This window comes from Cervus elaphus, chromosome X (assembly GCF_910594005.1).
Source record: "Cervus elaphus chromosome X, mCerEla1.1, whole genome shotgun sequence".
Lineage (NCBI taxonomy): Eukaryota > Metazoa > Chordata > Mammalia > Artiodactyla > Cervidae > Cervus > Cervus elaphus.
In genome coordinates, this window is record NC_057848.1 from 131498974 (window position 1) to 131518374 (window position 19401).

Below are 19401 nucleotides of genomic sequence, written 5' to 3' on the forward strand. Positions count from 1 at the left end.
CTGCCTTGAAATGTAAAGTTAAAATTAAACAATTTAACTTGAACTGAAAAGATCTCCCATGGTATGTAATCAATAATGGATTTCTTAGAGGCCCTATCATGCCAAAGAAAGTTTTCTCTATCAGTGAAAATAGAGATCTTACAATTTCATTTAAATATTAAAGATAATCAATGAAAGTAGAGATCTCATAATTTCATTTAAATATCAAGGATAAGACTGAAGAGCTTCTGGAGGGCCATCGTGTCTCCTGTGTCTTGGAATGAGTCTGCCCCTAGACTGCCCTAGACAGACACAAAATTTTGAGAATTTACAAATAAGATTACATGACCCAGAGTGGGACTACATCTCACTTGCTAGTGAGCCCTTCCTTATATAACCACCCTATTAGGCTCCGTTAGATAGAATGGGAGGTGGGGTGGTTTTGCTCCACGATAGGACTGAGACTGTGCAGATAGAGAAGAATTGGGCCAGGAAGACTGCCCAGCTAGTGCTTCCTGGGTTGGGAGCCAGAGCCTGCACAGTAGTCCTGTGCAGATTGAGAAGTTCTCCCTTTGCTCTGTTCCTATTTCCGTGACCTTTCAGATCTTTGCTACCTAAACCTTTTGAGCAAAATAAAACCGTGAAGATATTTCTTCTCTTTACTTTCACAAAAATCTGTGGATGAGTAAGAAGCATAAACAGATATGAATTTTCAGTGAAAATAACTTTTTGGCTGAGAAATAATTAACATAGACTTGGTGTGCAAATCTTAAGCATACCTGTTGACAATTTTGAAAAATGTATATACAGTTTAATAACCAGTACAAAAATCAAGATAGAGAATATGTCCATAACCCCAGAGAGTTCCCTTGCCCCCCTTTCCAATCAGTCATCTACCCAGAGGCAATAACTATTCTGATTTCTGTTACCATATATTAGTTTTGTCTGCTCTTAAACAAGAATTTTAAGTCTCTGAGAAGAGTCAGTTTTCAAAAACATTATAGAAATATACTTTAGTGTGTTAAAATAATGTTTAATGAAAAGCTTCCTAATACTTGATTGTATTTCTAAAGTTGAAACTAGTTATATATGCATATCATATATGTTGTTAGTTGAAATTTTTAAAAAATATCACAGAATAGTCTATGGAAAAGATACCTCTGTGTTCTTTGACTGCTTGCATCCCAGAAGCGATTATGGAAAGACTTCCACTATCATTAACCTTTTCTCCCCTGACAGAAGCTAGACTACATGGGGCCCTTACGTCCCTATCAGTCCTTCGACACTCTGAAACAGTTCCTCGAGTATGATAGGAAGGTCTTGCGTTTCTTCTGCGTGTGGGACGACTCATGCTCATTGTTTGGGGATCGTAGAGAACTCATCCTGCATTACTTTCTGTCTGATGATACTGTGGAGATCAAAGAAGTCTTGCCACATAACTCAGGAAGAGATGCTATGTCATTGTTTCTCCAGAGGAGAAAGCTGCCTAAGGTGAGCAGTGGACACGGGACTGCTTTCCGAGTTTGCTTGTGGGCTGAAGACTCTAGTCACTGTCTGGAATGTCGCGTGTTATGACTGTTGGTGACAAAGCACTTTGTATTAGTGCTGGTGTTTAGAAAACTTGCACTTTGTGCCCTCTATTAATATACATCTATGAAAGTAATACAGAGGATATGACAAATTGGAATTGGAAGATTCAGGGCTTAAGGCACGTAAAGGGAAAAAGTAAAATGCAAGAGAACTACCTATGTCATTGAGTTTTCCATGAGTCTTATGAAGGTAAATGACTCTCAAGTAAAAGAATTGCTCATGGCCTTGGGAAGAGCAATAGCCTCTGGCCTCTGTAGCCTACTGGGTAGATCCCATTGTATTGGTCTGGGCTGTGGACACACACACACACACACACACACACATACACACACACACACACACACAGAGGAGTGACTCTTCTGCGAGTAGCCACTTGCAGAATTAGTCACCAACTAGCCACTGGCTAGCAACAGTAATAGCTTTAGCATTTTTACTGTTAAAAGAGAGTTGTCCAAATGATTTCTACACATGTTCATGGCCATTTGAGAGCTAATGTAACCTGGGTGCAGTGGAAACAGCACATAGACAGAAGACCTGGGTTAGAATTGTAGATCTGCCACTTAATGGCTGTGTGACCTTAGGCCAGTCATTAACCTCTCTGAGCATATTTCCCTATCTCTAAAATGCTTTTAACTAGGCTTCCCTCCTGAGGTAACTGTGAAGACTGAATGAGATAATATAGTAAAAAGCACTATCTAAGGATCTATAAGAGCTTCTCAGGTGGTACTATTGGTAAAGAGCCCGCCTGCCAATACCAGAGATGATAGGAGACCTGGGTTCGATCCCTGGGTCGTGAAGATCCCCTGGAGGAGGACATGGCAACCCACTCCAGTATTCTTGCCTGGAGAATCCCCATGGACAGAGGAGCCTGGGGGGCTATAGTCCATGGGGTCACAAAGAGTCGGACACTACTGAAGCAACTTAGCACAGATGCGCGTAAAGACCCATGAACACCTATAAGGCACATGAAAGCATCACGGCTTATTCACAGCTCTATGTTATGTTTTACTTCTTTATTTATTTGGATAATGTATTTTTAAACTTACTTCTTAGTGCTACTGAAAAGATCACTGTAACACTCATTTCTGATGCATACAACAACTGGTTATTTGCTTATCACAAGACACTCTTCCAGATTCTCAAGAGTCTCCCACCAGAAGTCCTGCTATGTAGCTTCTTGGAGCTGGGACTGGGTTTGTCCCAGAGCAAACTCCAGGCATATGCATAGCAGGTGGCCGGGAGGAGCCAGGGAAGCCTGTCTTTAGAATGGCCTTGAAAAATAGGCTAAATATAAAATAATAATGACATACCTGACATTTGCAGTGTTCCTTGACATCAATTGTTTCATTTTATTCATTCATTCAACAAATATTTAGTAAGTGTCAGCTGTGTGCCGGCTCTGGGGTTACCATGAGATAGAAAATGGTTAATTCCTGCTTCATGGTGCTTCCATTCTTGTTGGGGAGAGATCCAAGAGCAGTGGGTATTCCCTTGATGCCACATCCTTTGAGAAAGCAAGGGGTAGATACTGTTGCTACTGAAGTTCTGAGAAGATAAATGTCTGGCCTCATGTCCTATAGCTAAGAAGTGGCAATGAGACAGTTGCATCCAAAAATGTGGTGTTTTTTCCTCTGTAACGTGCCTTACTTACACCCCATAAATTTGCACATTTTAACTTACAGTTTATGTCACATGTATCAGGGATGATTCTGATTTCTCAGCTGAGATAAACCAATTAGCATCAATTTCCATAAGTTCAGCTATTTCCTGCCTGACCACCTCCAGCATGGGTGAAACTGAAGAGTGTCCTCCCTGGCTTGCTCCTGGCCACAGTTTCTGTGAGAGGCTGACCACACTTCACCGTCCATACTACCTCACCACACTGCCTCTCTCAGCCAGAAAAATGCCTCCTTGCTCAGGGTCAGGCAGGGTGCTGAGCCGGTCAAGAAAGCAAGTCAGGGTTTCTCCATCACGGCATCTTGTTTGGTGAAAAGACGACTGCTGATAAAGCAGTTAGAGAACAGAGACAAGTGGTTTAACCCTGAGGTAGGTGCTATGAAAGTTTGGATTGGGGATTGGCCAGCAGGATGGAAGAGGTCAGAAGGAAAAGATGGGGCTTCATCAGGTCCTTGAAGGATGAGGGGAGTGTAGACCAACCCGAAGCGGGTGGTGAAGCATGGGGGAAAGGTGGCTGGAGTCTGTGTCCTGTCTTCCTTGGGATGATAGAGGAGAACCAGATGCTATCACTTGCCACTTGAGCCCCTAACCAGGAGCATGTTTGCGTTGAGAGTCCACCCACCACATCTTGATTTGATTTATATCTTCTAGTATGGCCCCCCTGGAGTCTTTCAACCAGGCCAGTTAACAGACCAGACAGTTCTCAATGTGTATGGTGGCTACTCAGAGAACCGAGTGTATGGCTACCTGTTGGATAAATACAACGTAAGTCATATTTTATTACTGTTGCCAGTATGGCTTCTCTGAAACCTGGAATGCGGGCTGAGTTGTGTATTCTTCTGAGAGACTAGTTGTGAACGACATTGATGACTATATAAATGTATGTGTTGCACTGTTGCATTTATCAGTAATAAACATGCGTAAGTGTATATATAAATATATACATTGCATTGCCATTTGGTAGCACTACCTTGCTAAAAGAGTGTTTTCAAATGTTGCTTTTGAGTGGTTGTCTTTTGATTTGATTTTAAAAATTTGGTTATAAGTGATGTAGTGGATTTTTTAAAATTTCCTTTTTCCTTTGAGAGGGGGGATGCCAAGGTCTTTGGTGGGTCTGTGGTGCCAGCGTCATGTTCCTTTGTTTTTATTAGCTAGGAAAATTAGACCAAGAGTTTTACAAAGATACTGACCTGTCCATAGGAACCACCATCAACGTGTGGGGAAGGAAAGTGCTCCTTTGTGACTGTGATGATTTCACGAAAACTTATTATAGGACTAAATATGGAATTGGTAAGTGATACATCTGTCAATTGGAAAATAATATTTAAACTTGGAGTCTTTGTTTCCTAGTTAAGATTGAGCTGACTTTTAAGTTTCAAATTCTAAGCTTCTAATAGCTGCTACCATTTATCAAGCATTTGCTAACTACCAGGCATTTGTTGTCTTATTTATTCCCCTAACATCATCCTCATTCTAGAGGTGAAGAGACTGTGGCTTACAAGGGGTTTCCTGGACAAAGGTCATGCATGCAGCAAGTAAAGAGTGAGCCAAAAACTTAAACTCGTCTGCCTGATGCCAAAGGCTGCTGTTTTCCCATGTAGCCCCCTGCCTCACTGCTGTGGTCAAGCAGTTGAAATGGAAATGCAAAGACTTTTCTTTCCGCTGAATCCTTGCTTGCCACAGAGGCTATACTGATTTTAGTTCTCTAGCAAATTGTGCCCATCTGCTCTACCTTTCCTGGTGAGGTGCAGCCAGGCTGCCAGCTTCTCTCTTCTTAGCTCTCCATTCCATTCATATCAGGTTAGTTCAGTCCATAATGGAAGCCAGTGACTTATTAAGCACCTACTAGATGTAGGTCGTTGCAGTGGACACAGGAACTGCAGAGATGTGTAAGGAGTTTCTAGGCTGAAAGGGGAACAGAGATCTACCGCATGTCACATGGTGTTATAACTGTCACAGGGGGAGGGTCTGAGATGAAACCTGAAAAACAAGCCCCTCTGTTTGTTAAACCTGCAGGCCAGCCCTGCCCCCTTCCCGGGCCCTCTACCCCAGGGTTCAGGTACCTGCTGGTGCTTGGCTAACTGGGGGTGATGGGAGTTGCCAACCTCCCAGATTGGGGTTGGAGCTCGGTTGGGGGTTGCTTACTCCTCTCTGAACCTTGGAGTATTCATATGAGCTCACTTCCCTGAGCCATGAAATGGAAGCCAGAAACAACCACAGCTTTTTCTAAAAGACAGGGTGCTTTATCTCTAGGATGACACGAGGCCCACCTTACGTGTCTTGATATCCCCTCTGTGTAGTATTCCTGGCCTCATGGGAATCATTATATTATGTAAGAAGATACACAGCACACAAAGGGGTTGGAATATAAAACACTTTCAATTTCTCTCTTTGGTTCACTAAGGGAATTTGTTCCACTGCATCTGCATGCCAGATTAGTCAAAATGGGGCCAAATTGGTGGCCTCTTCTTATATTATTTTCTAAAATTAGTCCTGTTGGTGAACACAGTTGGGCATATTTGTTTTGGCTACTGAGGACAAGAAGGAGCCAGGAATGTGCAGGTAGTGGCTGCCATAGAGAAGCTGCTAGTGAGCCTTAGATAGTTGGGAAGGATAATTTGATTTTTAATAAATGTAAGTACCTTTCAGAGTTGACAAGTCTTCAGTGTAGAGTTGAAAAATTGATAAAAAAGAATGAGTCACTAAAGACATTTACCTGTATCCTACTGAAAGATTGTATGCGTGCCTGCTCAGTCATGTCCGATTCTTTGTAGAATCGGAATCCATGGACTGTAGCCTGCCAGGCTCCTCTGTCCATGGGATTTCCAAGGCGAGAATACCAGAGGGGGTTGCCATTTCCATTCCAGGGGATCTTCCTGACCCAGGGATCAAACCCGTGTCTCTTGTGTCTCCTGCATGGCAGGTGGATTTTTTACCTCTGTTCCACCTGGGAAGCCCACTGAAAGGTTACCTTAATACAAAGGATGTGGTGAGGTCATATGATTCCTTAAATATTAAGTCCAACATTCAGTTGATGTTTGTTAGCTTGATTTTGAGAATATAAAGTTTGTATTTGGGGAAATGAACATAGTGCTGGAGAGACCCAGTACATTGTTAGTCTCTTGATGGATTTACAGGGAACTTTCAGAGGCAGAGGAAATCTACCAGTGTGCTCTGGATCTAGCCATCCTCAGCAGATGCATCAACTTCAAATGCCCTGTGGTCAGTCTCAGTTGAGCCCTAGTGCCTAATTTCTTCCTGCTCACTTCTTTTGCTCTCTCTAGAGAATTACTGTATTATATTTAAAAAAGTCATTTGTACCTTTAAAGCTCATATAACATGAGCATTATGTCTTTAAAGAGAAAATTATGCAAATGCAAAGTTATGATGCATTTTATAGTCATGCTGACTTTTTATATTTCTCATAAGATATGTTAAAATATCCCATTTAATAGACACCATTATTACACAACATTTCTTGAGTAACAAAAGTATACTTAATGTAACTAATGACTAGAAATTATATCCATGATTCAGGGAGGAGGGGAGTGAATTAGTATTCTCTGATGATCTTTGCATTTGCTTTTCCTGACTTTTTCTAACATTAAATTAATAGACTTAATGTTACTTAGATGCAGTTTCTTTGGACATTTAAATTTTTTTAATAACTCATCTGGCTCTAAAAATTCATAAGACTAACCACATTTTATACATTATATTTTGGTATTCTTGAAGCCCAAACTAGGACAGAGTCCTGGCAATAATTGTGGTCACATTTCCTTCCTTGCCAATAATTATGGTCAGTAGAAACCTGGTGTCACCACTCTGCAGCGCCACAGGAAAAAGCTGACAACTGCCAATGACACAGCTAGGGACCTCCCTAAGAGGAAGCCAGGGGGAGATTTCTAATGCAGTATACAGCCTGGGTGCCTCAGTACCTTCTCTTACCTGTTGCCACCCCCAACATATTTGGGGGGAGAAAAGATGGCTAAGAGGTGAAGTTGGCCACAGTCCCAAGAAAGGCACATGAGAAAGCTTTTCTATTATGTAGAAACAGAGGGCTTGACAGAATCCCAAGAAATATATATGTAAAACCCCTGTGTTAAACCCCATCTGGACTCCTAAAAAGATGAGATTCTTTTGTGCGTTTCAGGATTCTAAAGAGAAGGCAACTTCCTCCACGAAACAGTCCAGTGTGACTCCCCCACTAGGCAGCTTGGCCATCCCGCTGGCCCTGGCTAGCCTGCCGGGCAGGAGCATGTCACTCCCTCCTTACTTCATGTGCATGAACACGGACTGGCAGATGGAGGCCTGTCGGACTTTCCTGTAGCATGAAGGTTGGAAGAGGCTCCAGGGGCTCTAGCAGGTGTTTCTTTCACTGAAGGGACATGGATTTGAATGTAAACTGTTCTAACCTAGAATTCCTGCCTTGGGTTATTATTTTTTTCTCCATAAGAGGACTTTGTTACAATCGATTCTTAGTGGTTGGGACAACCAAACTAGTGTGTGTGTGTGTGTGTGTTTGCACGCATGCTTAGTTGCTCAGTCGTGTATGACTCTTGCAACCCCATAGACTGTAGCCTGCCAGACTCCTCTGTCCATGGGATTCTCCAGGCAGGAACACTGGAGTGGGTAGCCATTCCCTTTTCCATGGGATCTTCCTGACCCAGGGATCAAACTTGGGTCTCCTGCATTGCAGGCAGATTCTTCACCATCTAAGCCACCAGGGAAGCCATTAAGGATAAGCAAAAAAACTTAAAGCATATTTAATTTTGTGGAGTCCTTTATAGCCATCTCTGAACTCTTGGTTCAGATGCTCTTAGAAACAGCAGAGCATCTAAGATGAGAGTCTAATGATCATTTGAACAAATGAGCCATCCCAAGATGCAGCAGCAGAGGTAGAATTTGCTTCTAATCTCACCACGTGACTTTGATGGACCTAACAATTTTGCTTTTTTATTTCTTAAACCTCTTCTATGCAGTGAAGAGGGTTGAGAATTAGATGATTTCTAAGGGTTTTCTAGCTAGAGCTAGAAAATTATGTGATTGTTTGACCCCAAAGTGACCATCCCACTGAAATCATTTGACCTGCGTATGGGGTTCAAGCAGAGGTGGATTCAACCTCAAAAATAATGAACCTTAAACTTTAGGGTTCTTTTTTTTGCAGGGGCCCCATTCTAAGGCCCTGGGCCTAATTTTATCTTAATTATTTGACATTTTTCATCTTACAGAGGTTCTCCCAAATAATAAACTTCAGGCCTCCCAAAACCTGGGTCCAAATGTGGGTTACTAGCAAATCAGAGATGAATGTCGAGGTAATTGAAGGCTTTTCTCAGAATCATTTCCAAATGAGATGATGAATAGTAAACCACTGTGAAGGAGCATTAAGATACATTGTTTAAAAAAGAGTCTGTCCCCTCTGTTTAAATTTGTTGGAATCTAGTCAGTTGTGAATGGACAGTCAATACATATATTTTTACAAGTCTCTTGGAATTAGAAGCATCGGACTATTTGAAAGGCAGTTATGTTTTAGGATCTATTAGAATGTCAGTTTAAGAAGATATTTGGGACCTGTGGCTGATTCATGCTGATGTATGGCAGAAACCTGCACAATATTGTAAACCAATTATTTTCCAATATAAAATTTTTTTAAAAAGATATTTGGGAAGATGCTTTGTAAAATAATGTATACTTTTTCATTAAATATTTTTTAACACCTGAAACATGCAGGATGGTGGAACAATGGAAAACCAAAGACAGAAACTTATCCAGGCACAATTCCAAACCTTTGTGAATATACACAATTAACCCATAAAAAATGGAATCTTGAGTCACAGTATCCAGAAAGACTGTATTGTTGAAAAAGTCAGACATGGTGGAGTGGAACAGTTCTCGGCATTTATACACTAGATGGCACTGTGGGTGCAGAGGAAAGCTCTAAATTGATTCTTTTGTTACTTAAATCTGTTGCAAAAATTATGTAGTTGAGAAAACAACAGTGTGTTATAAAACCTGTAATTTGGGGGGGAGGTGTAGAATGCATTCTTAATTTGAGATTCAATGTGTGTCCTCTTTTGGTTAGGCTGTTTAGATTATTATATAGAGTTGGAGGCATATGTCCCCTGTTGGAAGAAACCAATCATGCCTGAATTTTCTAATAATCACGTACAGTTCTTCCTGCCATCCCCTATGGTCCTTTTCCTAAAAATGAAGGTACCAGTTAATGGTGTGTTTCATGTTACAATTAGGAATGATAGGGTCTGCTGTAATTCTGACGAATTCCAATATTTAAACTTGCCTCTTTATTACCAAGGCTTCTCTTTAATTGCCACAAAAATAGCAATAGGAGAGGTTCACCAGTCACTTCCATACCCACAGTCTGGCCGCCTCCTTTCACTAAGTCAGTGAGAAATATCTGATGGCATTCTCTTTGCTAGTATGTCTTCTGTGAGCAGTTTCTGTCAGGGTGGAACAATACTCTTTTGGGGATTATGCTTGAGGAGGTTTCACACAAAGGCTGTTAGGAAGTCTAAGGAAATGTGAAAGTTGAAAATGTTTTCAAATCAGAGTTAGAAACAGCCCCTTGGCCTTTTGATCAATCAGTACAAAAAAAAAAAAAACCAAAACAAAACTATCCCTCCATGTTAAGAGGTAGGCTGCCTTGGATGACACATTGGTGCGCATTTTCAATTAGAGAGGTATGTACTAAATCTGTTCTCTTCCTTTTGTTAGAACTTTGGCAGTGGAAAAGGAAATCTTTGCTTATGCGAGATTCCTTTCAGGCTCTAATGGAAATACCTATGGGATGGTCAGCTTTGGGGAAGAGGTAGAAATGAGATTCCATTGGTTGTTTGGTTGCTTTCCTGTCTTTTGCTTTAAGAAAGATCCAGACATCATCTTTGCCATTTGTGGTGTGACAAACACTGGTGATTGGGATCTGTTGAGTCAATGTGTCATCTACTTCAGAGGGCACACTTGCTTCTCAGAGGTGGAACAGCCTCACAAATGAGTACCTAACAGCTCCCAGGCTATTACAAATATGTCTCCACCTGTCTCTCCATCTCTCCTTCCTCACAGATGATAAATGAATTAAGAAGGTCAACCGTATTTACCACTTACCACTCCCTTTGGCAGTGGTGGTTTTAAAAGTTGTGTTAGTTTGATTTGGGTTTTATTTATTTATTTTTGCAGTATCACGTGTCAGTACGATTGCAGTCTTTTCTTGGGCAGTAATAGAGGCAACCTGGAGGGATTGTTGGTGAGAAGAAACGTTGTTTTTGTTTTTGGTCTAGGTAGTGAAGTATCATGGCCTGGAGCTGAGTTAGAGGAAAGGGAGAGGGCTTAAAATGTGGGCTCAGGAGGAGGAGACATCAGATGGGGAAGGTAAAGGCAAAACAGCCGGGAGTCAGTCCTGTTTGGAAAGGAATTTAATTAGTGAGTGTTGACTAAAGATAGGAGTGGGCTACATTACAGGTTAAAATATGGAACGGGTGGCATAAAGTTTCAAGCTTGAATTTTCATATCATTGGAAAAATCAAGGAAGAACAAAAAATATTCTGAAATGGGGATGTGATGACAAAAGATAAATGTTTACTTATTCGACACACTCAGCCTCTCTCTCTTTTTTTTCTTTCTTTTGAACCAATGGCGATTATTGAGTGAGTTCTGTGGTTTTTGTAAACATGATTGAAACCTACCCTCCCAGGATTTTGCTGTGTTTTGTTTGAAAGAGTTTAAAATAGTCTACAAAGATCTCCATGTTCATCTTGAAAACATAACAGACCTTTCAAAACAGCCATAATCAGGGCAAAAAAAAATATTGATGTTTCATCTGCCTTTGTTTTGTTATAGAGAACTTTACCTCGATTCCGTGCAAGGCCCCACCTCCTCCAACAATAGAAAGGAAATTTCCACCTTACACCGGCTTTGGTTCTGAAGAGGATTCTCTTCGGTCCTGCATAGGCCTTATGCCCACACCTCATCAGAGGAACTTCAAGAAGTTCATGGAATTTGACAGGTGCTTGAGGGAACTGTTATTTTAATCTGATCTTTCCCAAATGTATTTGGAGTTTATAATATTGTCCTCACGACAAAACAGATGACACTTAATTTATCTGATTTCAAGTCCAGGGACATGTTGTTATAACTTTAATGAACATGATTAATATGTAAGTATTAACAGATTCTTACATCAGTGGCTATTTTATTTACTTTTTTCCCCAGGTTTTTTGAGAAATAACTGACATAAAACATTGTGTAAGTTTAAGATATGCAACATAATGATTGGATATATGTATGTATTGAAAAATGATCACCACAATAAGATTAGTTCACACCCATCACCTCACAGTTCAAATTTTTTTCCTTGTGATGAGAATTTTTAAGCTCTACTCTCTTAGAAACTTTCAAATATACGTTATTGTTTACTGTTGTCATCCTGCTGTATGTTATGTCCCCAGAACTTATTTATCTTATAGCAGAAAGTTAGTTCCTTTTGATCACCTTCACCCAATTATCCCATCCACTCCCACCCCCCTGCCTCTGGCAGTCACCAGTCTGATTCCTGTTTCTATGAGGTTTTTTTTTTTTTTAGATTCTACATATAAGTGAGATCATGTAGTATTTGTCTTTCTCTGGACTTATTTTACTTAACATAATGCCCTCAAGGTCCATCCATGCTATTGCAAATGGCAGGATTTCCTTCTTTTTGATGATTGAATAATATTCCATATTATTCCATAATATTCCAATAATGTGTGTGTGTGTGTGCGCGCATGTGCGCGCACGCACATGCACTGTGTCCTCAGTTGTGCCTGACTCTTTGCGACCCCATGCACTGTAGCACTCCAATCTCCTCTGTCCATGGGATTTCCCAGGCAGCAACTGGAGTGGGTTGCCATTTCCGACTCCAGGGGATTTTCCCGACCCAGGGATCGAACTTGCGTCTCTTATATCTCCTGTATTGGCAGGCAGATTCTTTGCCACTGTGCCCCTGGGAAGCCCCATGTATGTGTGATATATATATGTGTGTGTGTGTGTGTGTGTGTTTATTATTTTATACTTTGTCCATACACCTGTTAGTGGACACTTGTATTGTTTCCCTGTGTTAGCTATTGCAAATAATACTGCATTGAACATGGGGGTGCAGATATCTTTTGGGGACAGGGATTTTGTTTCCTTTGTATATATATCCAAAAGTAGAATTGCTGGGTCATATGGTAGTTCTGTTTTTAATTTTTTGAGGTGCCTCCGTGCTGCTGTTTTCCACAGTGGCTGCACCAATTTACATTCCCATCAACAGTGCACAAGGGTTCTCTGTTCCCTACATCTTCACATTGAGTGGTTATTTTAATGTGTCATCTGGAAGCCCCTAAAGCCATATTATCCCCAATCTATATTGCCTTTCCATGTATATGTGTGTGTGTATATATATATATGCTTTTCCATATGTATGTATCTCCTCAAGATGATCCCTAGGAAATGGTGTAGAGTAGGGGTCATCCGACTTTTTCTTAAAAGGTCAGATACAAATATTTTCTGCTTTGCAGACCATACAGCCTCTGTCACAACTGCTTAGCTCTGTCATTGTAGCATGAAAACAGCCATAGACAATCCATAAACAAATGTGTGACTACATTCCAATAAAACTGTTTATGGACACTGACATTTGAATATCATATAATTTTTACATATCACAAAGTATTATGCTTTTGAGTGTTTTCAGTGATTTAAAAACGTAAAGTGGCTCACAGGCCATATAGAAACAGGTGACTGGCTGTATTTGGCCCATAGGCTGTAGTGGCTTCTGTGATTTACAGCTGTTTTGTAGAATGTTAATTGATTTTAATTTAAGAGGCTTGGTTGAGTTCAGTAACCACAGATTGCTCATGTGGTAGAATATGATTTCAAAAGAAGGACTTTCAGAAGTGTTCCTAATATATGTGAGGTAAAATCTGCCCCTGAGTCATGTGTATAGATGTGGTACTGCTCATGGCTATTTTTTGCTTCTGTAGGAAATGGAGCCCTGCAGAAAGAAGTTGTGGTAGGGAGAGGACGAAGGGTGGGAAAATGTTGCAGAGGCTTGAATAGGATGCAGACTAAACACTGAAGTCCTACGTGAGCGGAATAATGGATCAGGAGGACCCATGGAGAAAAAGATAAAGAGAACATGGAGTAAGAGCAGGAGAAGGAAAACAACAAGACATCACCCTGAATTTGATCAAATTCAATGGCATGAGATGCCATTGTAGAATATTTTGAGGTGGAGAGAACAGTTTTGGTATCATGGTAAACATGGTATTAATGTGTTAAGAATTGTGTAGAATGTCTGAAAGGCTGCCTTTGCCTTGACATGATGTCCTTTGTCTTTTAAGAAGTAATCTTTTATTTGTAAGGACTTGGGAGTTTTGTTTTTAAGTTTCAGAGTTGATACTGCTCAAAGTGTGGTCCCCACACTTTGGTGGTCTGTGTCTCACCCCAGACCTACTGAGGCCCAGTCTCTGGGGTTGGGGCCTGGCTCTGTGTTTTAACAAGACATCCAGGGGTTTCTGGTGATGGGCACCAGGGTTTGAGAACCACTAATTTCGGATCACATAAGAGGGACACCTACTCATACTCCATCCTCCCTTATAGATAGCAGTGTTTATGGTGAAGTTCCAGGGCAGGGCTTTTGATGGATTGTTGTTGTTGTTCACTTGCCTAAGTCATGTCTGACTCTTTGTGATCCCATGGACTGCAGCATGCCGGGCTCCCCTGCTTTTCACTGTCTCCTGGAGTTTGTTCAAATTCATGTGCATTGAGTTGGTGATGCTGTCTAACCATCTCATCCTCTGTTGTCCCCTTCTCTTGACCTCAATCTTTCCCAGCATCAGGGTCTTTTCCAATGAGTCAGCTCTTTGCATCAGGTGACCAAAGTATTGGAGTTTCAGCTTCAGCATTAGTCCTTCCAATGAACACCCAGGACTGATCTCCTTTAGGATGGACTGGTTGGATCTCCTTGAAGTCCAAGGGACTCTCAAGAGTCTTCTCCAGCACCACAATTTGAAAGCATCTGTTCTTCATTGCTCAGCCTTCTTTATGGTCCCATATGTACCATATGGTACAGATATGGTCTCATATCTGTACATGACTACTGGAAAAACCATAGCTTTGATGGATACTTTTCACTAACTGCTGTTTTTAAGGGCAACCACCCGAAGGAGGTGGGCAGGAAGAATGTCCCTATTGTAAAAGGAGAGAGAATTTTTCTTTTAAGTAAACAGGATGAAACACGATCCAGGGTGTTGCTTCTGGAATCCAGTGGGAACAGTGTTCCTTGTGGGTAGTTGCCTTAGTCTCCCTTTCTGTCAGCACTGCATCAACTTGCCCACAGAGCACTGACTATAGACAGCATTCAATGTTCTTGTCATGCTGTTGTGACTGGAGAACGGTGGTCTACGCATGAATAGCTCTAATTTCTTTTCTTTCTGTCCATTGCTCATTCTGTGCCAGGAATACGCTTCTTCTCTCAAGCTCCTCCCACACAGTGACCTTGTTTCCATAGAAACTGGCACATTCAGCTGGAGACTTACACATGAGTTTGAATAACCCAAGGTTTTCAAACCGTGAGAACCTGAGGAAGATGATCTCACAAAGCATACAAAGAAAAGTTTCTTAATGCAAATAAATAAACTGTGAATTGAGACGTGCAACAGACATGACATATTGACGATATATATTGCTATTAAAATTGTACTTGTGTTCATTGTTGTATGAGGTTAATGGTCATCTACGGTGAGTCACTGGAGAGAGAGAGCTTCAGATCAAAGCATATGAAGTTTTTTTTTGATGGAAATGAAGACCTTTATTGTCTGGTGCCTGCTCGGTAGATTGTCCAGTCTGACTTGGGAGAACCAGAAAAATCTCTCTCTCATTGCACCTGGCTGAATTAGTTATTTTGTCCTCTGTGTGCTCACAATACTCTGCTGATCATACTTCTAATAATAATAATATTACTAGTAAAAAGTAGTTTGTGGTTATGATGTGCTAACTACAATACTTGATCTCATTTAATCCTCGAAACAACCTGATTAAAGTAGATAATAATATTGTACCCATTCTTCAGATGAAGAAACTGAGGCTCAGAGAGTCTATTCAATTTACCCAATCTCACACAGCTGATTTTTAGTTGAGGTAGGATTTGAACCCAGGGAAATCAACTCCTGGAGTTCACCTTTCTTGCCGCAGAATCTGTACATATCATGGTGTGTGGCAGTTATTTGTTTATATATAGACCCAGAACTCCTTGAGGGCAGGGACTGGCTTTATTGCTTCTCTTAGAGTTAGAACAGTGCTGGCTGTGTACTTGGGATTCAATAAATATCTTGTCCGTAAGAGAAGAGGAATGATAAATAAGTGGGTAAATAGAATGAGCATTCACCCTTTTAGTTCTTAGGGATGGGTAGAAGAGATGGATGGCTTCCTACCAGAAAGGCTGCTATCCCAGACTTTTGCTATTCATAATCATGTAGCATCTAAAGAGTCACAATTTAATCTTAATCTCTGACTTGTTTCAGATATTGTCCATCTGTTGTCTCTGTCAGTCATTTATTTTCTTCTTTAAAAAAGTTTTTCCCATCAGTAATAATAAGCCTTCATGTCTCTTCTAACCATAAGACTATAGCTATAGCTATCTTTAAGGTTTTTTTTAAAATTTATATATACATGCACTTTATTTTTTTTTTCATTTATTTTTATTAGTTGGAGGCTTCTTATTGTGTATGTAGCCCTGGGTGAGCCAGTCATTTACCCTCAGTGTACCCGACGCTGATATTGGGGCTTGGGATCAAAAGAGATACAGAACCCTGCCCTCATAGAATTTACATTTTAGCTAGGGGACATAGATAATAAACAATAAAGATAATACATAAGGACATTCTCTAGTGTATGGAAGGTATTAAAGTGCCACAAAAAAAGTAAGAAGGTAGCTACGAAGAGAATAAATGGGAACTTGGAATGTGGGGCTGAGGAGCACCCCGGGTTTCAATTTTTAAAATAGTTTAAATTGGAGGTTAATTGCTTTACGATATTGTGTTGGCTTCTGCCATACAACAAAGTGAATCAGCCCCAAGTACACATGTCCTCTTCCTCCAGAACGCCCCCCACCAACCCCTCCAGGTTGTCACAAAGCACCAGGTGTTTTGTGACAACCTGTGTTATACAGAAGCTTCCCACTGGCTATCTGTTTTACACACAGTAGTGTGTATATATGTAAGTGCTACTCTCTGAATTTGTCCCACCCTCTCCTTCCGCTATGTCCAAAGTCTGTTCTCTGTGTCTGTGTGTCTATTCCTGCTCTAAAAATAGGTTCATCAGTACCATTTTTCTAGATTCTGTATATATGCATTAATATACAAAATTTTTCTCTTTCTGACTTTACTCTGTATAACAGGCTCTAGGTTTATTCACCTCATTAGAACGGATGCAAATGTGTTCCTTTTTATGGCTGAGTAATATTCCATTGTATTAATATATATGTACCACAACTTCTTAACCCATTCATCTGCCAGTGGACATCTACCAGAAAAACAAACAACCCAATCAAAAAGTGGGAGGAAGACTTAAGCAGACATTTCTTCAAAGAAGATGTACAGATGGCCAACAAACACATGAAAAGATGCTCAACATCACTCATTATTAGAGAAATGCAAATGAAAATTACAGTGAGATATCACCTCACCCCAGTCAGGATGGCCATTAAAAATCTACAAACAGTAAATGCTGGTTTCAATTTTAAACAGTGTGGTTTGGATAGACCTTACTGAGGAGACAAAACATGTACTAAGCAGAAGGAACAGTCAGTGTAAAGATGCTGAGCAAGGAGCAGGCTTGGAATGTGCAAAGAATAGGCAGGAGTACAGATTAAGAGAAGTAATGGGTGATCAGATCACATAGGGCCTTGCAGACCATTGTAAGGATTCTTTTGACTTCAGGTGATAAGGGGACTCATTGGGAGATTTGAGCAGAGAAGTGACTTGATCTGATTTATGTATTAAAAGAATGACTCCATTGCACAACAAAGGAAACTATACACAAGGTGAAAAGACAGCCTTCAGAATGGGAGAAAATAATAGCAAACGAAGCAACAGATAAAGGATTAATCTAAAAAATATACAAGCAGCTCCTGAAGCTCAATTCCAGAAAAATAAATGACCCAATCAAAAAATGGGCCAAAGAACTAAACAGACATTTCTCCAAGGAAGACATACAGATGGCTAACAAACATATGAAAAGATGCTCAACATCACTCATTATCAGAGAAATGCAAATCAAAACCACAACGAGGTACCATTACATGCCAGTCAGGATGGCTGCTATCCAAAAGTCTACAAGCAATAAATGTTGGAGAGGGTGTGAAGAAAAGGGAACCCTCTTACACTGTTGGTGGGATTGCAAACTAGTACAGCCACTATGGAGAACAGTGTGGAGATCCCTTAAAAAACTGGAAATAGAACTGCCATATGACCCAGCAATCCCACTCCTGGGCATACACACCGAGGAAACCAGATCTAAAAGAGACACATGCACCCCAATGTTCATCGCAGCACTGTTTATAATAGCCAGGACATGGAAGCAACCTAGATGCCCATCAGCAGACGAATGGATAAGGAAGCTGTGGTACATATACACCATGGAATATTACTCAGCTATTAAAAAGAATTCATTTGAATCAGTTCTAATGAGATGGATGAAACTGGAGCCCATTATACAGAGTGAAGTAAGCCAGAAAGATAAAGACCAATACAGTATACTAATGCATATATATGGAATTTTAAAAGATGGTAACGATAACCCTATATGCAAAACAGAAAAAGAGACATGGATGTACAGAACATACTTTTGGACTCTGTGGGAGAAAGTGGGGTGGGATGTTCTGAGAGAATAGCATTGAAACAAGTATGCTATCAAGGGTGATACAGACCACCAGCCCAGGTTGGATGCATGAGACAGGTGCTCAGGGCTGGTGCACTGGGAAGACCCAGAGGGATGTGATGGAGAGGGAGGCGAGAGGGGGGATCGGGATAGAGAACACATGTAACTCCATGGCTGATTCATGTCAATGTATGGCAAAAACCACTACAATACTGTAAAGTAATTAACCTCCGACTAATAAAAATAAATGAAAAAAAAAAACAGAATGACTCCAGACGCAGTGTTGAGCATAGGCAGTAGAAGGGCAATGGTGGAAGTAAAGACCAGTTAAAACATGACTGTAGTAGTCCCCAGAGATAAGTTATGATGGCTCCATTAGAGTGAGTGCCGTGAAAATGATGAGAAATAGCAGATTCTGGAAATATTTTTGAAGGTTGAACCAGTAGGATTTCCTGGCGGATTGGATACAACAGGAGATAAAAAATGACTCCCCAGATTTCTCCAACTGGAAAGATGGAGTTGCTATCTGCCGAGATGAGAAAGACCATAGTAAAGAATCTGCCTGCAATGCAGGAGATACAGGAGATACGAGTTTGATCCCTGGGTTGGGAAGATCCCCTGGAGGAGAAAATGGCAACCCACTCCAGTATTCTTGTCTGAAAAATCCCATGGACAGAGGAAGCTGGAGGGCTACAGTCCGTGGGGTTGCGAAGAGTTGGAGACAACTGAATAACTAAGCATAGCACAGCACCACCTTTCACTAGCTAATATCCACAGACATACTTCTGCTGACAGACCATAAATTAATTTATTCCATAACCAGGCAGTCAATTTGGGGAACTTTAGGTTCTATAATTTGATCTCATCCATCAGTCTTCAAGACTATTCTATGCATGCCTAGAATTCTAAGTGAAAATTCCAATCTACATGGATCTTACAACAACTTTCTGCAAACATTTATTAAGTACTTAAAATGCAAAAAAAAATGCTGTATTAGACAACAATTAATAAGATGCAGTCCTTGCCCTCAGAAAACAGACTTGTAATGGCAACTTATGATATGGGTGATAAGTGTTATGAAAGCTCTGTCATATTTAGTATAGCATTTGCAACGGAAAAGGGAAATTTTCCCTTGAAGGGAGTTAGGGAGCTGCTGGGGAACTGGGAGAGTGACTTAGCAAGGAGATGATGTGGGGTTGGAAGAAAAATAAGGAATGGGCTTGAGAAAGTGGGCAGTGAAATGGG

The 19401-nt window shown here is 40.7% G+C and overlaps 1 protein-coding gene across 2 annotated transcripts in view; it reads left to right on the top strand.

The window, feature by feature from the left end:
• The window catches only part of EFHC2 (EF-hand domain containing 2), a 245740-nt gene that overhangs the window by 126040 nt on the left and 100299 nt on the right, over positions 1-19401 (top strand). For both annotated transcript variants that reach the window (XM_043897067.1, XM_043897068.1), the window contains exons 5-8: positions 1219-1470; positions 3898-4011; positions 4398-4536; positions 11098-11263. In XM_043897067.1, the coding sequence (XP_043753002.1) occupies positions 1219-1470; positions 3898-4011; positions 4398-4536; positions 11098-11263 (671 nt within the window). The remainder of the gene's footprint in view (positions 1-1218; positions 1471-3897; positions 4012-4397; positions 4537-11097; positions 11264-19401) is intronic.